At 48.1% G+C, this 25,685-nt stretch overlaps 1 protein-coding gene across 3 annotated transcripts in view; it reads right to left on the bottom strand.

Moving 5' to 3' along the window:
- Positions 1 to 201: 201 nt before the first annotated feature.
- The window catches only part of LOC144506315 (ankyrin repeat and SOCS box protein 9-like), a 66,030-nt gene continuing 40,546 nt past the window's right edge, over positions 202 to 25,685 (bottom strand). For all 3 annotated transcript variants that reach the window (XM_078232265.1, XM_078232266.1, XM_078232267.1), the window contains 2 exons: positions 21,062 to 21,253; positions 202 to 4,012 (listed from right to left, as the gene is read on the bottom strand). In XM_078232265.1, coding sequence (XP_078088391.1) covers positions 3,888 to 4,012; positions 21,062 to 21,253 — 317 coding nt within the window. In that variant the 3' untranslated portion in view covers positions 202 to 3,887. The remainder of the gene's footprint in view (positions 4,013 to 21,061; positions 21,254 to 25,685) is intronic.

A 25,685-nucleotide genomic window follows, 5' to 3' on the forward strand; every position in this document is an offset into this window, starting at 1 on the left:
ACAGTGACCCGAGCCGGGAATCGAACCCGGGACCCTGGAGCTGTGAAGCAGCAGTGCTAACCACTGTGCTACCGTGCCGCCCCTAAATCACCACCCCTCCAACAAGACCTCTTACAACATTCCAGCCCAGTCTGTAATCAAAACAATACGAGAACATTGGTACAATAACAATATCACAACAATAGCACATTTCTTCCAAATGTTTATTCTGAAAATACAGAAACAAGGAAAAGGTTTTGAGTTGACATTTGTCTTTATGTACAGTGCATGACATTAGAAACTGAATCAATATATTGCATACCTAAATAGCTTTAAAAATCACAATAAAACATTTTAAAAATACACTTTGCATAGTTACAAAATTTAAAAAGTTGGGTGCCTTGAAAATTCAAATTCATTTGAGCTAAAGGTACACAAGTGGCCTTTCAATGCTTATCCAAGAATTAATTTGACCGAAGATTAGAAGTGTGAAGTTTTGGCTTGAAGAACAAAGAGGAAACAAAGGATACAATTCTAAACGGGGTGCAGGAGCAGAGTGAGCAGAGAATATAGGTGTACAAATCGTTGAAGATAGCAGGGCAGGCTGAGAAAGTGGTTAATAAGGCATATGGGATCCTGGGCTTTGCGATGAATCTTCATAAAACATTCATTTGGCCTGAACTGGAGTATTGTGCCAGTTCTGGGCATCACACTTTATATGGGGAGAAAGCCATTGGAGGGGGTGCAGAAAGGATTCATGAATGAGGGACTTCAGTTGTGAGGATAGACTGGAGAAGCTGGGGAAGGTCGAGAGGAGATTTACTAGAGGCACTGAAAATCAGGAGGGGTCAGCACAGCGCAGATCAGGAGAAACTGTTCCCATTGACAGAACAAAGAACCAAATGCAGCTTATCGTTAGGATCTCGAATGTACTGCCTGAGGGTGAGGGCAAATACAATTGTGCTTTGCAGAAGATAATTGGATTATTATCTGAAGACAAAGGGTGAGATTCCTCTCCCGTTCCCGGAGCCTGTCTTCCAGTGGCAGAGATGGCTTGCCATTGACTGCTGGCAGAATCCTCCAGTCTCGGCAATGTCTGCAGTGTTTTGCGTTGCTCACCTGTGCCACCGCCGGAGCCCGCTGTGGAGGGTCGCCTTCGGCGGGACCTGAAGATTCCACCAAAAACCTGCAGGACCATGGGATAAGGATGGGGGATTGGGGATAGTTGATCTATTCTCGTTGAGTGAGGATATGAATCTGTGAGGTGCCCATTCTATGGTTCAAACGCGGCCCAGGCTATTCTGGGTAATAAAACTGCAGCTTTTTAAAATGAAAGATGGACAAGCAGATTGCTTCTGTTAGTAAACAGAGTTGAAGAATGAGAAGCACTCGATAGAACTTGAACCCATAACTTGCTGACTGACTGATGAGAGCGCTACCCACTGAACCATGGCAGGCTCCTTAAAACATTGGAAACCATTTTATTGACAATAGCGGTGAAGAATGGTGTTCAAACAAAACTGTGACATTTCTACTACTGCAGTGTTCTTTGCATGTTTGAAAAGCTACTTTAGCAGTGAACTCTGTAGACAAGATAAAGATTACAGTCTCTAGGCAACCCTTCCAATCTTTTACTCAATGGCCCTGAAGGCACTTGGCCCCAATGGCTCTTACATGCAGTAGAGAACATTTGTCTTTCTGGGTAACTATTCATTGCCAATAATAAGAAGCGGGTAACCAATATATAACTGCCCCATTTCTAACCAGGCACCTCAGATTGTTGTGTGATCAGGTCCTCCCCATTCAAACTGCAGTGACAAATGGAAAGGGTTATGGGAAAGTAGCTGAGGGAGGAAATACATTGGACAGCACTCCTCCAGATAGCTAGCACAGGTCCTGTTTGCAACATTATGATACTTCTTTATAGAAACCATCACAATCTCCATATTCCAGCATTCCTCAATCATATTTTAATTCTAATCTTCACTAACTCAATAATAACTCATCACATATTCCAAAGTACTTTTCTTAACTCCAATACATTAAACCCAGAGCTGCTTCCAGGCCTGTGGATTTATAAGATCTCTAAAGAATGTCGCGATTCACTTGCACAGCCCCCACACCGAAGCAACTGATACAGGAAAGCATCAGACTTAATGACATTAACAGACCAGTGGGACAGAAAAGGCACGGTGGTGAGCACTGCAGGTTCATAGCACCAGGGACCCTGGTTCAATTCTGGCCTCGGGTGACTGTGTGGAGTTTGCACTTTCTCCCAGTGTCTGCGTGGCTTTCCTCCGGGTGTTCCGGTTTCCTCCCACAGTCCAGAGAAATGCAGATTACGCTGATTGGCCATGATAAATTCCCTCTAGGGGGGGACTAGCTGGAGTAACTGCATGGGGTTATGGGGGTAGGGCCTGGGTGGGATTGTGGTCGGTGCAGACTCGATGGGCCGAATGGCCTCCTTCTGCACTGTAGGATTCTATGATTCTACTTTACCCAAACCAAAGTATCATCGTTTGCAGGATTACCAACTGCAGTGAAAGAAGATGGAAATCTCTCTCTTCATTTTAACTTTCATTGTGGTAATAACCATTTGCAAAGTGCCACTCTCCTCAAGTTCAAACAGCGAAGATTAACCTCAGAAGAATTAAATCGAAAGCAAAATACTGAGGGTGAATGGTCACTGAGCTGAAATGTTAACTGACCTGCTGTTTCCAGAGTTATCTTTGTTTATTTCAGAAGAATATATATAGATCCAATTAAAACCTGAATAGTCTTCACAACTGAATACCTCCAAAAATATACCTGGCTTTTAAACAAAATAGTTCCACATTTGTGAGGTAGGGTCCAGACAGAAGTCAAACCTGGGGTCCAGTTTACAGGTGAGGGCTGGAAACTCGAGTGAGCAAGTTGCAGATCCTTAGTAGACAATCCAGGCTGTTAAAGAGGTCCTGATCACTGAGTTAGTGCCACACAAATATCAGACCACCGATCAGCCCTTAATACTATCAGGGAAGAAGGGACGGACCGGGTCGGGGGCTTAGCATAGACTCCGGGACTGGGAAGGATTAAGATTGGGGAGGGTGGGATCGGTCAGGGTGCTGCGGAGGAGGATTGTCCAGCAATGACACACAGGGCGGGATTTTACCGACACGTCCGCCCGAGGTTCGCAAGATCCTGCCCAAGGCCAACGGAGAATATTGTTCTCCGAGCCTCGCCCGCCCCGGGAATCGGGGCGGGCGTGCCGGTAAAATTCCGACCACAGTCTCTGAACATGAGGTTGGGATCATTCCTGCTCCTCTCAGTGTAGCGGCCCCTTTAAGGACTCCTCGAGACCCTGCACGGAGACCCAATTTCCCCGAGTGCAGGCTGTCCAGCTCCAAACTGAGCATTCAAAGGCCCAACCACTTAACATCGTTTTGCCCACCCCGAGATGGGGGATGACACACTTCCATTTATAAAAAGTACGTTTCGTGCCCGCCGTAATGAAGGCCTAAGAAGCCATTCAGTGCTCGAAGAACGGGAACTGCATGGTCAAATTTCTAGGCCAGTGAGTTATGATGCTATAACCCACTGGCGTCCATCAGTAAGATCTTTTAAAATAAGATGCTGTAACCCATTTCCATTTTGCATCACTCTCCTTCCTTCTTCCCCGTAAAAGTTTGGGACATAGTTAAACAATTCAACAAATTAATCCGCAGTGATAACAATGCAGCAATATGGGTATCACACAGAAATAGAGAGTATAAAAAGATTGAAACCTGGTATAAATACATACCTCCAAAACACACAGCACAGGCTGCAGGAGAGGAAATCGATGTTGAAAGGCATTAATTCAAGTTGAAAAGGCGCATGTCCAAATTTTGGAGACACAAAGAGTTTGTGATATGGGTGGTGCAATCTCGTTATCTGTAGCACAGGAAGTCCTTTAGCTGCTGAGGGACGGGTAGCTTGGATATGGTAACAGGCTGAGAATGACCCAAATGTTTTCCAATGCACAGTCGACATAACTGTTTCAACGAGGGTGGTCCTACAAAAATAGTCAGAGGGCAATTGATTTTTAGACAGGGCAAGTAGGCAAGTGTTTGGTTTGAAATACATCAACATGCCGAAATGTATATATTCTGAGGACAAGAGTGATACTAATAAAACATCAGCTTAATTTTCTTCAAGAAAATGTGACCACTCCCAGTAACATGGTTAAAGCATCTAAAAGCCACTTCAGTGATCCCATACACAGGAACATTGGGAGTTGATTACAGTTAATAATCTGTTTGATAAGGCCAGGTGGCTATCACTGCTGCCTCACAGCGCCAGAGACTGGGCTCAATCCAGCTTTGAGCGACTTGTCTGTGTGGAGTTTTGCCAGACACTGGATCGGGTGTAAGTCACTGCGGGACACTGGGTCAAGTGCAACTCACTGCGGGACGTTGGATCGGGTGTAACTCACTGCGGGACACTGGGTCAGGTGTAACTCACTGTGGGACACTGGGTCAGGTGTAACTCACTGCGGGACATTGGATCGGGTGTAACTGCGGGACACTGGGTCAGGTGTAACTCACTGCGGGACACTGGGCCAGGTGTAATTCACTGCGGGACACTGGATCGGGTGTAACTCACTGTGGGACACTGGATCAGGTGTAACTCACTGCGGGACATTGGATCAGGTATAACTCACTGCGGGACACTGGGTCAGGTGTAACTCAGTGCGGGACACTGGGTCAGGTGTAACTCAGTGCGGGACACTGATCAGGTGTAACTCACTGCGGGACACTGGATCAGGTGTAACTCACTGCGGGACACTGGATCAGGTGTAATTCACTGCGGGATACTGGGTCAGGTGTAACTCACTGTGGGACACTGGATCGGGTGTAACTCACTGTGGGACACTGGATCGGGTGTAACTCACTGCGGGACACTGGGACAGGTGCAACTCACTGCGGGACACTGGGTCAGGTGCAACTCACTGCGGGACACTGGGACAGGTGCAACTCACTGCGGGACACTGGGTCAGGTGCAACTCACTGCGGGACACTGGGTCAGGTATAACTCACTGTGGGACACTGGATCGGGTGTAACTCACTGTGGGACACTGGGTCGGGTGTAACTCACGGTGGGACACTGGATCGGGTGTAACTCACTGTGGGACACTGGGTCAGGTGTAACTCACTGTGGGACACTGGATCGGGTGTAACTCACTGTGGGACACTGGGTCGGGTGTAACTCACTGTGGGACACTGGATCGGGTGTAACTCACTGTGGGACACTGGATCGGGTGTAACTCACTGTGGGACACTGGATCGGGTGTAACTCACTGCGGGACACTGGGACAGGTGCAACTCACTGCGGGACACTGGGTCAGGTGCAACTCACTGCGGGACACTGGATCAGGTGTAACTCACTGCGGGACACTGGGTCAGTCGTATCTCACTGCGGGACACTGGGTCAGGTGTAACTCACTGTGGGACACTGGATCGGCTGTAACTCACTGCGGGACACTGGGTCAGGTGCAACTCACTGCGGGACACTGGGTCAGGTGTAACTCACTGCGGGACACTGGGTCAGGTGTAACTCACTGTGGGACACTGGATCAGGTGTAACTCTTCCTTGGGCATTGGGACCGGTTCTGGGGGAGGTGGGACCTGTACAATTGGACGGGTTACACCTGGGCAGGACTGGGACTGATGTCATACAGGTTTACAGCATGGAAACAGAGCCTTCGGCCCAACTTGTCTATGCCGCCCTGTTTTTTTTAAAACCCCTAAACTAATCCAAATTGCCCACATTTGGCCCATATCCCTCTATACCCATCGTACCCATGTAACTATCTGAATGCTTTTTAAAAGATAAGATTGTACCCGCCTCTACTACTACCTCTGGCAGCTTGTTCCTGACACTCACCACCCTCTGTGAGAAAAAATTGCCCCTCTGGACACTTTTGTATCTCTCCCCTCTCACCTTAAACCTGCGCCCTCTAGTTTTAGACTCCCCTACCTTTGGGAAAAGATATTGACTATCTACCTTGTCTATGCCCCTCATTATTTTATAGACCTCTATAAGGTCACACCTCAGCCTCCTACACTCCAGAGAAAAAAGTCCCAGTCTATTCAGCCTCTCCTCATAACTCAGTCCATCAAGTCCTAGGGGGAGTGTTTGCGATAGCAGTTGGGGAGAGTTTAAACTAATTTCCCCAGGGGGATAGGAACCTATGTAAGGAGTCCGAGAAGGAGGGAACAAGGACAAAACGTGGGGAGAAGGTTCCAACTATATCAAAAATCGGGAATAAAGTTAAAAGGAAGGAGAACTCAGGAGATGTTATTAATGGAAGTATTAGAATTCAAAAAGGTACAAAAACTAGCATAAGGGCACTTTATCTGAATGCTCGTAGCATTTGAAACAAGGTAAATGAGTTGACAGCACAAATCATTGTGAACGAGTATGATTTGGTGGCCATTACAGAGACATGTTTGCAGGATGGTCACGACTGGGAGTTAAATATCCAGGGGTATCAGACTGTTCGGAGGGACCGACAGGAAGTTAAGGGAGGTGGTGTAGCTCTGATATTTAAGGATGACATCAAGGCAGTTGTGAGAGGTGATATAGGTTCTATGGAAAAAAAGGTTGAATCCATTTGGGTGGAAATTAGAAATAGTAAGGAGAAAAAGTCACTGATAGGCGTAGTCTATAGGCCACCAAATAATGACATCATGGTGGGGCGAGAAATAAACAAAGAAATACTGATGTATGTAAAAATGGTAGAAACGATCATAGTATGGTTGAATTTAAAATACAGATGGAGCGTGAGAAGGTAAAATCCAATACCAGTGTCTTGTGCTTAAACAAAGGAGACTACAAAGGGATGAGGGAGGCGTTGGCTCAGGTAGACTGGGAGCAAAAACTTTATGGTGGGACAATTGAGGAACAGTGGAGGACTTTCAAAGCGATCTTTCACAGTGCTCAGCAAAAGTATATACCAGTGATAAGGAAGGACTGTAGAAAAAGAGATAATCAGCCATGGATATCTAAGGAAATAAAGGAGGGTATCAAATTGAAAGAAAATGCATACAAAGTGGCAAAGATTAGTGGGAATCTAGAGGATTGGGAAATCTTTAAAGGTCAGCAGAAACCCACGAAAAAAGCTATAAAGAAAAGTAAGATGGATTATCAGAGTAAACTAGCTTGGAATATAAAAACAGATAGCAAAAGTTTCTACAAATATATAAAACGAAAAAGAGTTGTGAAAGTAAACATTGGTCCTTTAGAGGATGAGAAGGGAGATGTAATAACTGGAAATGAGAAAATGGCTGAGGCATTGAACAGGTATTTTGTGTCGGTCTTCACAGTGGAAGAACAAATAACATGCCAAAAATTGATGACAGGAAGGCTATGGCAGGTGAGGACCGAGAAACTATCATTATCACGAAAGAGGTAGTGTTGGCAAGTTAATGGGGCTAAGGGGAGACAAGTCTCCTGGTCCTGATGGAATGCATCCCAGGGTACTAAAAGAGACGGTGGGAGAAATAGCAAATGCACTTGTGGTAATTTACCAAAATTCGCTGGACTCTGGGGTGTTTGCAACCCGCAGATTGGAAAACAGCAAATGTGACACCACTGTTTAAAAAAGGAGGTAGACAAAAGGCAGGTAACTATAGGCCGATTAGCTTAACTTCTGTAGTAGGGAAAATGCTTGAATCTATCATCAAGGAAGAAATAGCGAGACATCTGGATATAAATTGTCCCATTGGGAAGACACAGCATGGGTTCAGGAAGGGAAGGTCATGTTTGACTAATTTGCTGGAATTCTTTGAGAACATTACATGTGCAGTGGACAATGGGGAACCTGTGGATGTGGTGTATCTGGATTTCCAGAAGGCATTTGACAAGGTGCCGCACCAAAGACTGCTACATAAGATAAAGGTGCACGGTGTTACGGGTAATGTATTAGCATGGATAGAGGATTGGTTAACTAACAGAAAGCAAAGACTGGGGGTAAATGGGTGTTTTTCTGGTTGGCGATCAGTGACTAGAGGTGTGCCTCAGGGATCAGTGTTGGGACTGCAATTGTTTACGATTTACACAGATGATTTGGAGTTGGGGACCAAGTGTAGTGTGTCAAAATTCGCAGATGACACTAAGATGGGTGGCAGAGCAAAGTGTGCAGAGAACGCTGAAAGTCTGCAAAGGGATATAGATAGTCTAAGCGAGGGTCTGGCAGATGGAGTACAATGTTGGTAAATGTGAGGTCATCCATTTTGGTAGGAATAACAGCAAAATGGACTATTATTTCAATGGTAAAATATTGCAGCATGCTGCTGTGCAGAGGGACCTGGGTGTCCTTGTGCAGGAATCTCAAGGAGTTGGTTTGCAGGTGCAGCAGGTAATTAAGAAGGCAAAAGGAATTTTGTCCTTCATTGCTAGAGGGATGGAGTTCAAAAACAGCGAGATTATGTTGCAGCTGTATAAGGTGCTGGTGAGGCCACACCTGGAGTACTGTGTACAGTTTTGGTCTCCTTACTTGAGAAAGGATATACTGGCACTGGAGGGGGTGCAGAGGAGATTCACTAGGTTGATTCCAGAGTTGAGAGGGTTGTCTTATGAGGAGAGACTGAGTAGACTAGGGCTATACTCATTGGAATTCAGAAGAATGAGGGGAGATCTGATAGAAACATATAAGATTATGAAGGGAATAGATAAGATAGAAGCAGGGAAGTTGTTTCCACTGGTGGGTGAAACTAGAACTTGGGGCATAGCCTCAAAATAAGGGGAAGCAGATTTAGGACTGAGTTGAGGAGGAACTTCTTCACACAAAGGGTTGTGAATCTGTGGAATTCCCTGCCCAGTGAAGCAGTTGAGGCTACCTCATTAAATGTTTTTAAAGCAAGGATAGATACATTTTTAAATAGTAAAGGAATTAAGGGTTATGGTGAGTGGGTGGGTAAGTGGAGCTGAGTCCACAAAAAGATCAGCCATGATCTTTTTGAACGGCAGAGTAGGCTCGAGGGGCCATATGGCCTACTCCTGCTCCTAGTTCTTATGTTCTAATGTTCTTATAACTTACTGCGGGACACTGGGTCAGGTGCAACTTACTGCGGGACACTGGGTCAGGTGTAACTCACTGCGGGACATTGGACCAGGTGTAACTCACTGCGGGACACTGGATCAGGTGTAACTCAGTGCGGGACACTGGATCAGGTGTAACTCACTGCGGGACACTGGACCAGGTGTAACTCACTGCGGGACACTGGATCAGGTGTAACTCAGTGCGGGCCACTGGACCAGGTGTAACTCATTGCGGGACACTGGACCAGGTGTAACTCACTGCGGGACACTGGGTCAGGTGTAACTCACTGCGGGACATTGGACCAGGTGTAACTCACTGCGGGACACTGGATCAGGTGTAACTCAGTGTGGGACACTGGATCAGGTGTAACTCACTGCGGGACACTGGACCAGGTGTAACTCACTGCGGGACACTGGATCGGGTGTAACTCACTGCGGGACACTGGATCGGGTGTAACTCACTGCGGGACACTGGATCGGGTGTAACTCACTGCGGGACACTGGATCGGGTGTAACTCACTGCGGGACACTGGATCGGGTGTAACTCACTGCGGGACACTGGATCGGGTGTAACTCACTGCGGGACACTGGATCGGGTGTAACTCACTGCGGGACACTGGATCGGGTGTAACTCACTGCGGGACACTGGATCGGGTGTAACTCACTGCAGGACATTGGATCGGGTGTAACTCACTGCGGGACACTGGGTCAGGTGTAACTCACTGCGGGACACTGGATCAGGTGTAACTCACTGCGGGACACTGGATCGGGTGTAACTCACTATGGGACACTGGGTCAGGTGTAACTCACTGCGGGACACTGGATTAGGTGTAACTCACTGCGGGACACTGGATTAGGTGTAACTCACTGCGGGACACTGGGTCAGGTGTAACTCATTGTGGGACACTGGGTCAGGTGTAACTCACTGTGGGACACTGGGTCAGGTGTAACTCACTGCGGGACACTGGGTCAGGTGTAACTCACTGCGGGACACTGGATCGGGTGTAACTCACTGCGGGGCACTGGGTCAGGTGTAACTCACTGCGGGACACTGGGTCAGGTGTAACTCACTGCGGGACACTGGGTCAGGTGTAACACACTGCGGGACACTGGGTCAGGTGTAACACACTGCGGGACACTGGGTCAGGTGTAACTCACTGCGGGACACTGGGTCAGGTGTAACTCACTGCGGGACACTGGGTCAGGTGTAACTCACTGCGGGACACTGGGTCAGGTGTAACTCACTGCGGGACACTGGGTCAGGTGTAACTCACTGCGGGACACTGGGTCAGGTGTAACACACTGCGGGACACTGGGTCAGGTGTAACACACTGCGGGACACTGGGTCAGGTGTAACTCACTGCGGGACACTGGGTCAGGTGTAACTCACTGCGGGACACTGGGTCAGGTGTAACTCACTGCGGGACACTGGGTCAGGTGTAACTCACTGCGGGGCACTGGGTCAGGTGTAACTCACTGCAGGACACTGGGTCAGGTGTAACTCACTGCGGGACACTGGGTCAGGTGTAACTCACTGCGGGACACTAGATCAGGTGTAACTCACTGCGGGACACTGGGTCAGGTGTAACTCACTGCGGGACACTGGGTCAGGTGTAACTCACTGCGGGACACTGGGTCAGGTGTAACTCACTATGGGACACTGGGTCAGGTGCAACTCACTGCGGGGCACTGGGTCAGGTGTAACTCACTTGGGATACTGGATCAGGTGTAACTCACTGCGGGGCACTGGGTCAGGTGTAACTCACTGCGGGACACTGGGTCAGGTGTAACTCACTGCGGGGCACTGGGTCAGGTGTAACTCACTGCGGGGCACTGGGTCAGGTGTAACTCACTGCGGGGCACTGGGTCAGGTGTAACTCACTGCGGGGCACTGGGTCAGGTGTAACTCACTGCGGGACACTGGATTAGGTGTAACTCACTGCGGGACACTGGGTCAGGTGTAACTCATTGTGGGACACTGGGTCAGGTGTAACTCACTGCGGGACACTGGGTCAGGTGTAACTCACTGTGGGACACTGGGTCAGGTGTAACTCACTGCGGGACACTGGGTCAGGTGTAACTCACTGCGGGACACTGGGTCAGGTGTAACTCACTGCGGGACACGGGATTGGGTGTAACTCACTGCGGGACAATGGATTGGGTGTAACTCACTGCGGGACATTGGGTCAGGTGTAACTCACTGTGGGACACTGGGTCGGGTGTAACTCACTGCGGGACACTGGGCCGGGTGTAACTCATTGCGGGACAATGGGCCGGGTGTAACTCACTGCGGGGCACTGGGTCAGGTGTAACTGCGGGACACTGGATCAGGTGTAACTGCGGGACACTGGATCAGGTGTAACTCACTGCGGGACACTGAGTCAGGTGTAACTCACTGCGGGACACTGGGTCAGGTGTAACTCACTGCGGGACACTGGGTCAGGTGTAACTCACTGCGGGACACTGGATCAGGTGTAACTCACTGCGGGACACTGGATCAGGTGTAACTCACTGCAGGACACTGGGTCAGGTGTAACTCACTATGGGACACTGGGTCAGGTGCAACTCACTGCGGGGCACTGGGTCAGGTGTAACTCACTTGGGATACTGGATCAGGTGTAACTCACTGCGGGGCACTGGGTCAGGTGTAACTCACTGCGGGACACTGGGTCAGGTGTAACTCACTGCGGGGCACTGGGTCAGGTGTAACTCACTGCGGGGCACTGGGTCAGGTGTAACTCACTGCGGGACACTGGGTCAGGTGTAACTCACTGCAGGACATTGGGTCAGGTGTAACTCACTGCAGGACACTGGATCAGGTGTAACTCACTGTGGGACACTGGATTGGGTATAACTCACTGCGGGACACTGGATCGAGTATAACTTACTGCGGGACACTGGATCAGGTGCAACTCACTGTGGGGCATTGGATCTGGTGTAACCACTGCGGGACACTGGGTCAGGTGTAACTCACTGCGGGACACTGGGTCAGATGTAACTCACTGTGGGACACTGAGTGAGGTGTAACTCACTGTGGGACACTGGATCATTGGCACGGGTGAATTTAGGCTCTGGTAGTTGGGGGACTGCTGCCGGGCCTGGTCCAGGTCAAAGTGGATGCGTTAGCAGCCCTTGCATACATGGATACAACCACCGCATGGATACACATATGGGGTGGCTGCCAATGAGATTCCACATACGTCCCTCGTGGAGTCCTGGAAGGATCCCATGCCAATGAGTTTGAAGGCTGCCATGACGTTGATGGCCACATGGAGTGGGAGGCCTCTGTAGCCACGTGGTGCCAAGTCCACAAGAACATGGCACAGGTGCCATACCACCTCAGTCATTAGGCGGTGGCTTCGTTGGCACATGTTGTCGGACAGCTCAAGGAAGGATAGGTTGTCCTGCTGCACCCAACCCCCCCCCCGCCCCACTGACTCCCTCTCTCAGGTGGGCTTCTTTCTCTTGTGGGTTGTTATCCACCAGACCGTCTGACCCGGCTCCATAGCTCTCACCACATCCCACCCCATGTGCCCCACACATGTCCCCACACACCCTTGCCCCAGACTCCCATCTCCCATGCCACAGACAGCTAACTTACACCAACCACGGCCACCGCGCCTGGTGGATGGGAAGATTTGATGAGGGCTGAAGATGCGACGTTAAGCCTGCTAAGTAGATGATAATACATTCAAATTCATACTAATCAGGTTAGCGCCCCTCCTGGGCATGAACCTGATCGCATCATCGGAGGAAACCTGGGAAGATCCCAATCTGAAATCTTGCCGGCACAAATCCCATTTTTGGCTGCTCACAAGATTTTTTTATTCATTTGTGGGACATGGGCGTTGCTGGCTGGCAGCATTTATTGCAAACCCCTAGTTGCCCGAGGGCTGTTGAGAATCAACCACATTGCTGTGGCTCTGGAGTCACATGTCGGCCAGACCAGGTAAGGACGGCAGATTTCCTTCCCTAAAGGACATCAGTGAATCAGATTTAGCGACCATCCTCGTATTTGTGCCTATAGCTAATAGGCTTGCTAAATTACACTCTATGTTTTTAATCTTTTATAGTCATTAATGTTGTGATGGGCTTTTAAGTGCATTGAGTGTTAAAACATTCTGTAATAAATCTGTAAGGAAATTAGTAAAGTATAACATTTTTTGTTGGCTTCCGAATCGCACATCTCTTGTATTTTGCTGCAAGTGGGAAGATACAATTTTTGAAGAGACCCTCCCAGGACCTTATAATATCCGGGTAATCATAACTTGGCTCACAAATTATTTAACAGGCTTATCTAGAAAGAGGCAATATCTCTTCATAGTCACTTTCCTTGGGAAGGCGTGGTTCACTTTCTCAAGTGCGGGTGTGAAGTGGCTGCTTTGAACTCAAGTTGGGGTGATTGGTGAAGGAGAATTCGTGATCTAGGATAGTCCCCACCGGAGTTAGAGTTATAATCCATTTCTTGTTACATCTTCAACAAATCAATTTGCCAGATGGAGAGCAGGATTTACCCCGCAACCGATGGTAGCATGCCATCTCCTGGTCCCGCCATGGTCAACGGGATTTCTCACTGAATGCTCCCCTCGCCACTGTGAAACTCACAGCGGGGTGCACCATTGGCGGGACCAGGTTAAAGTTCCAGCCTTAATTTCCCTTTCATAAAAAATGCGTTGGCTCTGCATTATGATTTTCTAAACATGCTGCTAATACTTCCTTGATAATAGATTCCAGCATTTTCCCAATGACAGATGTTAGACTCATTGACCTATAATTTCCTGCTTTCTGTCTCTCTCTTTCCTGGAATAGAATGTGACATTTGCAGTTTTCCAATCTGCTGGGACCTTTCTGGAACTGAAGGAATTTCAGAAAATTCCAATGCGTCGCTTAACTCTGTGGCCACTTCTTGTAAGACCCAAAAATGAAGGCCATCAGGCCCAGGGAACATGTCAGCCTTTAATCCCATTACTTTCTCTCTAGTGACTGTTTTAAGTTCCACCCCTTCTTTCACCTCTTGATTTTCTATTTTTTGGATGCTTTTAAAGTCTTGAATCATGAAGACAAGATACAAAATACTTGTTCCAAGTCTCGGAAAGGTCTGGGAACGGGGTCAAGTCTTTGAAATCCTTCAGGCAGCAGCTGATCAACAACAGCAATCCTTCCCTCATAACATTTAATAGTTTAATTTGTTCCAAACACCCACCCACCCACTGTCTCACCGCATCCAGACCCCAGGACTTCCATTGGGATCAGCGGATAAAAATCCTGCCCTTTTATGGTGAGGGCAACACCATGGGATCATAGAATCTTAGGGAAATGATAGACAATATCAAATCTTCAGACAATTACTTATGTCTGGAGTCCTTTGTTAGAATCCAGTTTTAGCCTGCGACCGATGGTAGCATGCCATCTCCTGGTCCTGCCATGGTCAACGGAATTTCTCACCGAATGCTCCCTTCGTTGCTGTGAGTTTCACAGTGGCGAGGGGAGCATTCAGTGAGAAATCCCGTTGACCATAGCGGGACCAGGAGATGGCATGCTACCATCGGTTGCAGGAGGAGGCCATTTGGCCCATCGAGTCTGCACCAACAACAATCCCACCCAGGTCCTGTCCCATCCCCGTAACCCCCAATATTTACCCATCCAATCCCCCTGATATTAAGGACAATTTAGCATGGCCAATCAACCTAACCTGTACATCTTTGAACCATGGGAGGAAACCGGAGCACCCGGAGGAAACCCACGCAGACACGGGGAGAACGTGACAGACAGCGGCCCAAGCCGGAAATCAAACCCAGGTCCCTGGCGCCGTGAAGCAGCAGTACTAAGCACTGTGCCACCGTGCTGCCCTTGTTTTCATACACCCTAATCATGACAGATTGCATTTGCACAACTGAAACACTCTTTATTCTTTCATGGATGTGGGTGTCACTGGCTAGGCCAGCATTGTTGATCATCCCTAATTGCCCTTGAAAAGGTGGTTGTGAGCTGCATACTTGGAGCATACTTACTGCATACACTTATTGTGTATTCATAGAGTAAAATATGCATCCGGAGATGCTTATTTGTTAAGTTAAAAATTTATCACACTGGTTAAAGATAGTGATCATTTCCTTCACCTGCATAGAATCATTGAATAATTATAACACAGGAAAGCTATTTGGTCTGTTGAGTCGATGCTGGTCCTCTGCAAGGGTAATTAAGCTAGTCACATTCTCCCACCTTCTAGCCCTGCAGTTGCTTATCCAATTCCCCTCTGACACCACGATTAAAACTGCTGGGTAGGTTTTTCCGCCAACGTGACTCCCTCCACCACCCCCCACCCCTCACACTGTGTGTTCCCTGGTGGCGGACTGGAAGATCCCACCACTGGCCAATGACGGGTCAACTCTGCTGCCACAAAATACGCTACAGGGGAGAGGCTGGGTGCAAAATTCCACCCACTGCCTCTACCACACTCTTCAGCAGCGATCCTAACCACTCGCTGTGTAACAAGGTTTTCCTTGAGTTGCCTTGGGTTCCTTTGCCAAGCATTTTAAATCTGGCTTCCTTTGCCAATAGGAACAGTCCTTCTCTGTCCACTCCATCTGGACCAACTTTCCCTCTAGGTTGTGCAGCCATGATAAGTGTGCTGTGCAAGGGATAAAGAGTCCTTCCACAAGCATCTCTCCCTTGGTGGCCATTTTTAAAGGGAGCGTGCGGTGCAAAACGTGTCCCCCACAAAGAGGCCTGGGTCTGGATCTCTTTGTGCTTTTTAACATCCTCACAGTCCACAATATTTTCAAGTTTCTGCCCATCATCAAACTTTGAAAATGTGCCCTGCACACCCAGTCCAAGTCATTAATATATATCAAGAAGAGCAATACTCCTGGTACTGACGTTTGAGGAATCCCACATACTCCAGTCTGAGAAACAACATCACTACTCCAGGAATAAGAGCAGCCAATGGGAAAATGATGTGGAAATTTTTTGGGACAAGAGATCCTGTACATATTGTAGCGCAAAATCACTGTAATGTGAGGGACCGTAACACTACAACCTGTGATGCCATGCAAAGCCACTGGACATGGGCAGAGTTTAAACATGTGGTGAAATGAATGCAGTTAGACTCACTGTTGGATTTTAAATCTGGCCAGGATACTGCCTTTCCAGTTACCTTACTCTACAGGAAGAGAATGAATATCAGTAATACCATAAGCTGGGGCAGGGGTGGGGAAGGGAACAAGTGGGGAAAGGGGATGGGCAGCTGGGCAAGGGGCAGAGAGAGTAGGAGGGGGGAGAGAGGGCTTTAATAGTCTGATTTCCCTGCACAAAAGGGTAGGGAAAAGTACATGTATGTTGTTGATTCTGGTTGGCTCCAACGGTGTTCATCTGTGAGACTACTTATCCATTAACTCTCTACATAGGCTCAGGCTCTCAGGACACTGAGGCCGACAGCTTGCCATGTTGGCAGGTCAGGTTTGTTGATGTGCTGCAGTGTGGGGGACAGAGGGAGGAAGCGGTTTACTATCGGGCCCGAGGTTCAGAGGCCCCACTCTGGCATAAGATAGGGGTAGAGAGAGAGAGGAAAGAAAGGTGGAGAGGGGAGGGACGGGGGCGGAAGGATGGCGGCAGACGGACGGGGCGGAGGGACGGGGGCGGAGGAATGGGATAGAGAATGAGGGAGAGGAGAGACGGAACACAGCGCTCTCTCAGTACAGCCATGCTGACAGAGTGCAGAGCTCTCCTCGCTAGGTCCATCCGGCATTGCAATACTTCCCCAGAACAGAAGTGCCTGTCTGATTGTACTCTTAGTACTCACCCTACAGCAGTACCATACGCCCTCAAAACTGCCCTCTGAAAGTGCAGTCCTCCCTCCAAACTGCACCTGCGACCGTGCAGCATTCGATCAATGTTTAACCTCCGACATTGCAGAGGTCCCTCAGCACTGTTCCGTTGACAGTGCAGCTGGCCTTCAGTACTCTCATTATGATGGTGCAGTATCTTTCATTACAACTGGCCCTTGAGCAATGCAGTACTCTCAGCCCTGGCCCTCCGACAGTGCCCGGACTCCCCAGTACTGCCCCACCATCAGTTCCACATTCCCTCAGACAGCAGAGTGTTTGCTCAGTGCTGCACACCCAACAGTACAGCATTCGCTCAATACTGGCCAATAGCCAGGCAGGTCCATGCTGGTGTGAGGCTAAGTGCCCCCAGCCTTGCTACTGGAGGAGATTTTCCAGCCTTCCAGATTCTCTCTTCTTTGGCTTCTCCTTGGCCTCATCTTCCAGCAGTTGGTCAAACAACTGACAGCAAAACCAAGCGTCTCCTGCATGGCGGCAGCCCAACCAACCAACCAGAAACACTGCTCCCCAACCACCGTGCCAATCAGAGATTCCTGCCCTTGCTGCTCCTCCAATCAGAGATTTGGTCTGTGCAGGAGACGCAAGCTCAGGAGAGACCTTGCAAGGTCAGGAGACGGAAGCTGTGTATGGCGGAGCTGGAGTGACCAGTGTTGGAGGAGCAGAGAGTTCACGCAACGAAGTTGTTGAACTCAATGTTCAGTCCGGAAGGTTGTAAAGTGCCCAGTTGGAAGTTGAGGTGTTGTTGCTCCAGTTTACCTTGGGGTTCACTAGAGCGTTGCAAAAGGCCAAGGACGGACATGTGGGCAGGAGGACAGGGTGGGGTGTTGAAGTGGTAAGCGACAGGAAGGTCAGGGTCCTGCTTGCGGATGGACCAAAGATGTTCTGCAAAGCGGTCACCCAGTCTACGTTTGGTCTCTCCAATATAAAGTAGACGGCATTGGGAGCAGCGAATTCAGTAGACCAGATTAAAGGAGGTGCACGTGAAGCGCTGCTTCACCTGAGAAGAGTGTTTGGGACCTGGGACGGTGAGCAGGGAGGAGGTAAAGGGGCAGGTGTTGCACCTTCTACGATTGCATGGGAAAGTGCCGTGGGCAGAGGGCGAGGTGTTGGGTGTGACGGAGGAGTGGACCAGAGTGTCCCAGTGGGAACAGTCCCTGTGGAATGCTGACAGGAATGTGAAGGGAAGATGCGTTGAGTGGTGGCGTCATGCTGGTGTTGGCGGAAAATGGCGGAGGATGATTCTTTGAATGCAGAGGCAGGTGGGGTGAAAAGTGAAGACAAGGGGGACCTCAACCTGGTTCTGGCAGGGAGGGGAGGGGGGAGAGCAGTGGCCCGGGGGATGGGTTGATCACAGTTGAGAGCCCTGTCAACAGTGGGTGGAAAACCATGATTGAGGCAGAAGGAAGACATATCGACAGCCCTATTTTGGAAAGTGGCATCATCAGAACAGGTGTGGCAGAGGCGAAGGAACTGAGAGAATGGAATGGAGTTCTTACAGAATGTGGGGTGTGACGAGCTGTAGTCAAGGTAGTTGTGGGAGTCAGTGAGCTTGTAATGCATACTGGTGGACAGTTTATCATCAGAAATGGAGAAAGAGAGGTCAAGGAAGGGAAGAGAAGTGTCAGAGATGGACCATGTGAAGGTGATTAAAGGGTGGAAATTGGAAGCAAAATTGATCATGGACTTTAGCAAAGCCTTTGACAAGGTACCACATGGTAGGTTGTTGCATAAGGTTAAATCTCACGGTGTCCAAGGTGAGGTAGCCAATTGGATACAAAATTGGCTTACGTAGAACATAGAACAGTACAGCACAGTACAGGCCCTTTGGCCCACGATGTTGTGCCGAAACTTTTCCGAAACCAAGATCAAGCTATCCCACTCCCTATCATTCTGGTGTGCTCAATGTGCCTATCCAATAACCGCTTGAAAGTTCCTAAAGTGTCCGACTCCACTATCACAGCAGGCAGTCCATTCCACACCCCAACCACTCTCGGAGTAAAGAACCTACCTCGGACATCCCTCCTATATCTTCCACCATGAACCTTATAGTTATGCCCCCTAGTAACAGCTACATCCACCCTTGATGACAGAAGCCAGAGGGTGGTTGCGGAGAGTTGTTTTTCAAACTGGAGGCCTGTGACCAGCGGTGTGCCTCAGGGATCAGTGTTGGGTCCACTGTTATTTGTCATTTATATTAATGATTTGGATGAGAATATAGGAGGCATGGTTAGTAAGTTTGCAGATGACGCCAAGATTGGTGGCATAGTGGACAGTGAAGAAAGTTATCTAGGATTGCAATGGGATCTTGATCAATTGGGCCAGTGGGCTGACGAATAGCAGATGGAGTTTAATTTAGATAAATGCGAGGTGATGCATTTTGGTAGATTGAACCAGGGCAGGACTTACTCAGTTAATGGTAGGGCATTGGGGAGAGTTACAGAACAAAGAGATCTAGGGATACAGGTTCATAACTCCTTAAAAGTGGAGTCACAGGTGGACAGAGTGGTGAAGAAGGCATTCAATGTGGTTTCATTGGTCAGAACATTGAATACAGGAGTTGGGACGTCTTGTTGAAGTTGTACAAGATATTGGTAAGGCCACACTTGGAATACTGTGTGCAGTTCTGGTCATCCTATTATAGAAAGGATATAATTAAACTAGAAAGAGTGCAGAGAAGATTTACTAGGATGCCACCAGGACTTGATGGTTTGAGTTATAAGGAGAGGCTGGATAGATTGGGACTTTTTTCTCTGGAGCGTAGGAGGCTTAGGGGTGACCTTATAGAGGTCTATAAAATAATGAGGGGCATAGATAAGGTAGATAGTCAACATCTTTTCCAAAAGGTAGGGGAGTCTAAAACTAGAGAGCATAGGTTTAAGGTAAGGGGAAGAGATACAAAAAGGTCCAGAGGGGCAATTTATTCATGCAGAGGGTGGTGAGTGTCTGGAACAAGCTGCCAGAGGTAGTCTTAGAGGTGAGTACAATTTTGTCTTTTAAAAAGCATTTAGACAGTTACATGGGTAAGATGGGTATAGAGCGATATGGGTCAAACGAGGGCAATTGGGATTCGCTTAGCGGTTAAAAAAAAAAGGGCGGCATGGACAAGTTGGGCCGAAGGACCTGTTTCCATGCTGTAAACCTCTATGACTCTATTACTTTTTCTTTGTTTTGCTGGTTGGTCTTGTCTCGTTTCTTTCTTGCCCTGCCTGTTGAATTCAGATGTTTGCTATGCAGCCATTCACCCCTCAGTTGGACACAACCTTGGTTTCTTTACTACGGTTAAGTCCTGCCATTCCCGAGGGGGTACGTTCTTGCGAAACCTCGCAGACGGTGAAATGGTGAACGATGAACATGTTTTTCAATGGGACTCAATTGGATGAGTTGCAGCTAAGCAATGGCAGCATTGGCTTGTGCAGTTTCTCTATAGTAAATTGTGGTGTCTCTGAACAATACATTGGTGAAGGTTTCACCAAGTGAAAATGCAAACTAGGAGGTTGTGAAAGTCATGAAATCTTCTGTTGTTGACTCTCTCTCCTGCCCTCCACCCGATCACAAACTCCTCTTTCCTTCTTCCTCCCCCCTTCCGCTGGCTTAAAACCTCTTCCAACTCCACCTTCAGTGCTGATGAAAGGTCCTCATGACCTGAAACATTGGGCGGGATTTTCCACTCCCCCTGTTTTACGGTGTTTTGGGCGGCTCGCCATTGGCCGGTGACGGAATCTTCCAGTCCTGCCACTGTCAACAGGGTTTCCCGTTGGTCGTACCCTCCGCCACTGGGGAACCTGTTGGGGAGGGGGGGGGGGAAAAGAGTGGGTGGTGGGGGTTGCCGTCAGTGGGACCAGAAGATCTCTCCGGTGGGAACAGCCGGAAAATCCCATCTATTAACTCTGTCTCTTTCCTCAGATGCTGCCTGACCTGCTGAATGTTTCCAGCAACTTACCGCAGTATTGGTTGAATAGCCTGCCTTTATTCCTATGAGGAACATTAGCTTCCCCTTGATACAATATTTAAACTTGCTTCAGATAAAAATACAAAACAATTAAAGTCCTTACAATGGAAGAGGAATTTCTTTAATATTGGAAAGGTACTAATATCTACATGTAGTACAAAGGTACCTATAAAACATTCTACTGTGATTCTTTACTATAGAAATGAATTTTTTTTTTAGCCAGTACCTTCCCATTGTAAAAGCAATTTTTCGAAAGCGCTGTTTGGCAATGCAAGATCCACAGGACGTTTCCCTTCAGCATTCCTAGCGTCAGTGTCCGCTCCGTGTTCCAGTAATAGATTGACAAGTTGTGTATCAGAATTCCTGGTTGCCACGTGAAGTGGAGATTCCAGGTTTTTGCTCATGTTAACGCTGGCGCCTAAAGAGGAGAATTATGGGGAGATGATTTTAAACGATTGTTTTTTTTCAGCGGTTGGAAAACTTTGGCAGGCGGAACCTTCTGCAAATTGAAAAGTTGAGGAAAAATGTTGAGTTGGAAGGAAACTCAGTTCCAAGTCCAGCAACGCTCAGTTCCGAAATACCCATCCTTGTTTTCAATTCCAGCCATAGCCTCATCACTCCCTATTGACTTCCACTCACTTTGAGATTACATAGGATTCACAGTAGAGAAACAGGCCGCCTGCCACTGGGAAGGGAATGGGAGAGAGCATGGATCACTAAGGATGACAGGGATGATGGGGGATCAGAACCACTTTGGCGAGCTAGTGATTACAGTGGCCGGTGGGGGGACGGACATTGGAGAGATGAAGACAGAGGGGAGTTGTGGGGCTGGAGATATTGCAGAGGGGTGGGGACTCTGGAGGGATCAGGAACATAATATCCCTACAGTGCAGGAGGAGGCCATTCAGCTCATCGAGTCTGCACCGATCACAATCCCACCCAGGTTGTATCCCCCCAACCCCATGCATTTACCCTAGCTAGACCTATGACACTAAGGGGCAATTTAGCATGGCCAATCCACCTCACTCGCACATTTTAGGACTGAGAGGAAACCGGAGTACTCGGAGGAAACCCAAGCAGACACGGGGAGAATGTGCAGACTCCGCGCAGTGACTCAAGCCGGGAATTGAACCCGAGTCCCTGGCACTGTGAGGCAGCAGTGCTAACCACTGCGCCACTGTGCTGCCCTGACATCAGGGGCTCAGAATCAGATGGGAGTTTGGAAAGATTGGAGGAGAGCTGGAGATATGGCGGGTGTGCAGGACATCAAACAACTGGAGAGATTGGAGTGGGGTCAGAGACAGCAGGGTAAGATGGAGGTGTGGAGAATCGAAGGCACCAATAACTTGGAAGGATCATCCGGATAGGCAGGGTCAGAGATACGAGGGCAGGCCAGAGATATCAGGCAGTGGGGAAACCATGGTTTGGATACATGAGGAGGTTTGAGGCAGAGTGGCAGTAATTGGCTGAGCTGTAGCTACATTGGAAGGTTTAGGCAGAGAGGGTCCATGGCATTTGGACAATGAAGACATTGGAGTGCGGGTAACATTGTGGGGGAAGTGGGGCACATATCGGGGGCTTTAGAAATAGTCAAGGGTCAGTCCAAGAGAAGAGAATGGAGCTGGTGGGGGCTCAAGATCAAAGGAGTTGGTGTTGGGAAGCAGAAGAGTTGCATCAGTGGAAGATTGTGGCTGGTGGAAGGAGATTTGAGCACAGGGGGTGGGTCAGCAGCTAAATTGGAAAACACTTTCCAGGCAAGCCCGGGCAGCCAGCGAGAAATATAAAAGAGAGATGAAAACTGAGGCATGCAACCTCAATAATAATTAAATGGCCAACCCACTTGAGATATTACTGTAGCTTTTATCAATCCCTAGGATGTGGATGTCACTGGCAAGGCTAACATTTATTGCCCATTCCTAATTGTGTTTGAGAAGGTGGTGGCGAACTGCCTTGTCGAACCACTGAATTTGATGTAGGTACACCCACAGTGCTGTTAGGAAGGAAGCTCCTGGATTTTGACCCAGCTAAAATGAAGGGCGAGTTCCATATCAAGATGGTGTGTGACTTGGAATTCCAGAGGTGAGATTAGAGAGAGAGATTGATTACAGGGCAATATTTTAGCAAGCATGACATCAAGGAGCTCTAACAAATGCACAATTTTCAAATACCTATCCTTATTTTTAGTTCCAGTCACGACCTCAGCCTCCCTAACTCTGTATCAACCTCCACCCTTACAACTCTCCAAGGCTACAAAGAATTTCCAGCATAAAACAGGCCATTTGACCCAAACAGTCCCTACTTTGTTAGAGAGTAGAAGGAAGGAGAAATCAATCATGGATTGATAAGAGTGTAAGTGACATTGGGGGCTCAGAGATACATTGGTGGGCTAGAGATAACAACGGCAACAATTTCCACGTACCTGCTGCCCTTGATCTTATAGGTGGTGGAGGTTGCGGGTTTGGAAGATGTTGTTGAAGGAGCCTTGGTGAGCTGTAGATGGTACATACACTCTACTGTCGCTATGGGTCAGATGTTGAAGGTGATGGATGGGGTGCCAATCAAGCGGGCTACTTTGTCTTGGATGGTGTTGAGCTTCTTGAGTATTGTTGGAGCTGCACTCGTCCAGGCAAGTGGGGAGTATTCCATCACACTCCTGACTTGTAGATAGCGGACAGGCTTTGGGGAGTCGGGAATGAATTATTTACCGCTGAATTCCCATGATCTGACCTGCTCCTGGAACCACAGTATTTATTTGGCTGGTCTAGCTAAGTTTCTTGTTAATAATGACACCCAGGATGTTGATGGTGGAAGATTTAGCAACGGTGATGTCACTAAACTTCACGGGGGATGGCTAGATTCTTTGACCTGGACTTTAACCTGGTGTTGTTAGACTTCTTACTGTGTTTACCCCAGTCCAACGCCGGCATCTCCACATCATAGATTCTCTCTGGTCAGTGATGGCCATTGTCTGGTACTTGTTGAGGCAAATGTAACTCGGCAAGACAGAATATTGTCCAGGTCTTGCTGTATGCTGGCATGGACTGTTTGAAGCTTTTTAAATTTTAATTAGTAGCCTTCAAATTTTCATTGCAGCTTTTTGAGTGTTTTTATATCCTTCTTCCAGTCTGGGGTTCAAAACCGTTCACAACACTCAAATGTGGTTTGACCAAGGTTCCATCAAAGTTTACCATCATTTCTCTACTTTTTCATTTTATCCCTCTGGAAGAGACTTGTATCAACCTGTATTCCCACTTCCCATTATTTCACTGTTGGTTTTCTTATAAGCAAGGTATGAGGGTAGGAAGGGAAGTTTAAACTAAGATCTGTACTGCAACATAGAGAGGTGGTCAAGCTTAGGTTGGAATGGGTAATGAACAGCATTGGTCTGAATAAGAGGAAGTTAGTTGAGAAAAGAGAGCCTGCAAAGTAATTGCATTCCAAGGATTGCAAGGATCAGGCTAGCTGGAGCTCACAAGGCAATACTATGGATATGAGGTAATACAAAAATAATCAGGAGCAGTTAGACTGACGAACAATGTCTCCAAAATTTGATCCTGGCAATTGATGGGAATGCACCATAAATTTGAACTCATTGTATGGGAATGGCCAAGTCCTGGATTTCCCAGAGCTTAATCCGCACAGCAGTGAATCCAATTACCAAGAAACAACTTTACAGTGTTTAGATATATAGGGCAAAGGTCAATAGAACAGAGTGTCCCAAACATAGTCAGGGATGAAAATTCACTGCTCATCTCCAAGTGTTTTTGAACTGAAAGTGCAGTTGCTGTTGTCCCTGTGCTTGGAATTATAGGGCAACTGTGCTGCCATCTGTGTCACAGGGGGCTTTCCGCGTGGCATAATGGATAAGGCTGCAGTATCTACAGACTAGGCCATTCAGCCCTTGGGCCTGTGCTCTAATCACATTGCATCACAGAAAATGTGCATGCTAAGACTGTTAGAATCACTAACATTAATATGAAGTGACAGTTCCAAAGGAGATGAATGGGGCAGCACGGTGGCACAGTGGTTAGCACTACTGCCTCACAGCGCCAGGGACCCAGGTTTGATTCCCAGCTTGGGTCACTGTCCGTGTGGAGTCTGCATGTCCTTCCACCAACCCATGGGTTTCTTCCGGGTGCTCCGGTTTCCTCCTACAGTCCGAAAGATGTGCTGGGTTAGGTGCATTGGCCATGCTAAATTCTCCCTCAGTGTCCCCGAACAGGCGCCGGAGTGTGGCGACTAGGGGATTTTCACAGTAACTTCATTGCAGTGTTAATGTAAACCAACTTGTGACTAATAAATAAACATTAAATCATGTACATTTGGCTATATGCATTGATTGCTGCAAGAAGCTAACATGCATGTCCACAAATATCGGAGATGAGATCCCAGATTATATACAAGTTGGAACGCTTAGTTTTACTCTGCTATAACCTGGCAGGTTAAAATCTGAAAATCTACCCCCACATTTGAAAGGAGTTATGCCTTTCCCTCTCAGATTGACAAATGTAAGGCTTCCTGGAGTGGATAGCCTTAATGGTTGCAGAGGGGCGGCACGGTGGTTAGCACTGCTGCCTCACAGCGCCAGGGACCCGGGTTCAATTCCGGCCTCAGGTCACCGTCTGTGTGGAGTCTGCACGTTCTACCTGTGACTGTGTGGGTTTCCTCCGGGTGCTCTGGTTTCCTCCCATTCTCCAAAGATGTGCGAGTTAAGTGGATTGGCCATTCTCAATTGCCCCTTAGTGTCAGCTAGGGTAAATACATGGGGTTATGGGGATAGGGCTGGGTGGGATTATGGTCGGTGCAGACTTGATGGGCCAAATGGCCTCCTTCTCTACTGTTTGATCTTA

Source organism: Mustelus asterias, chromosome 17 (assembly GCF_964213995.1).
Source record: "Mustelus asterias chromosome 17, sMusAst1.hap1.1, whole genome shotgun sequence".
In the NCBI taxonomy this organism is placed as follows: domain Eukaryota; kingdom Metazoa; phylum Chordata; class Chondrichthyes; order Carcharhiniformes; family Triakidae; genus Mustelus; species Mustelus asterias.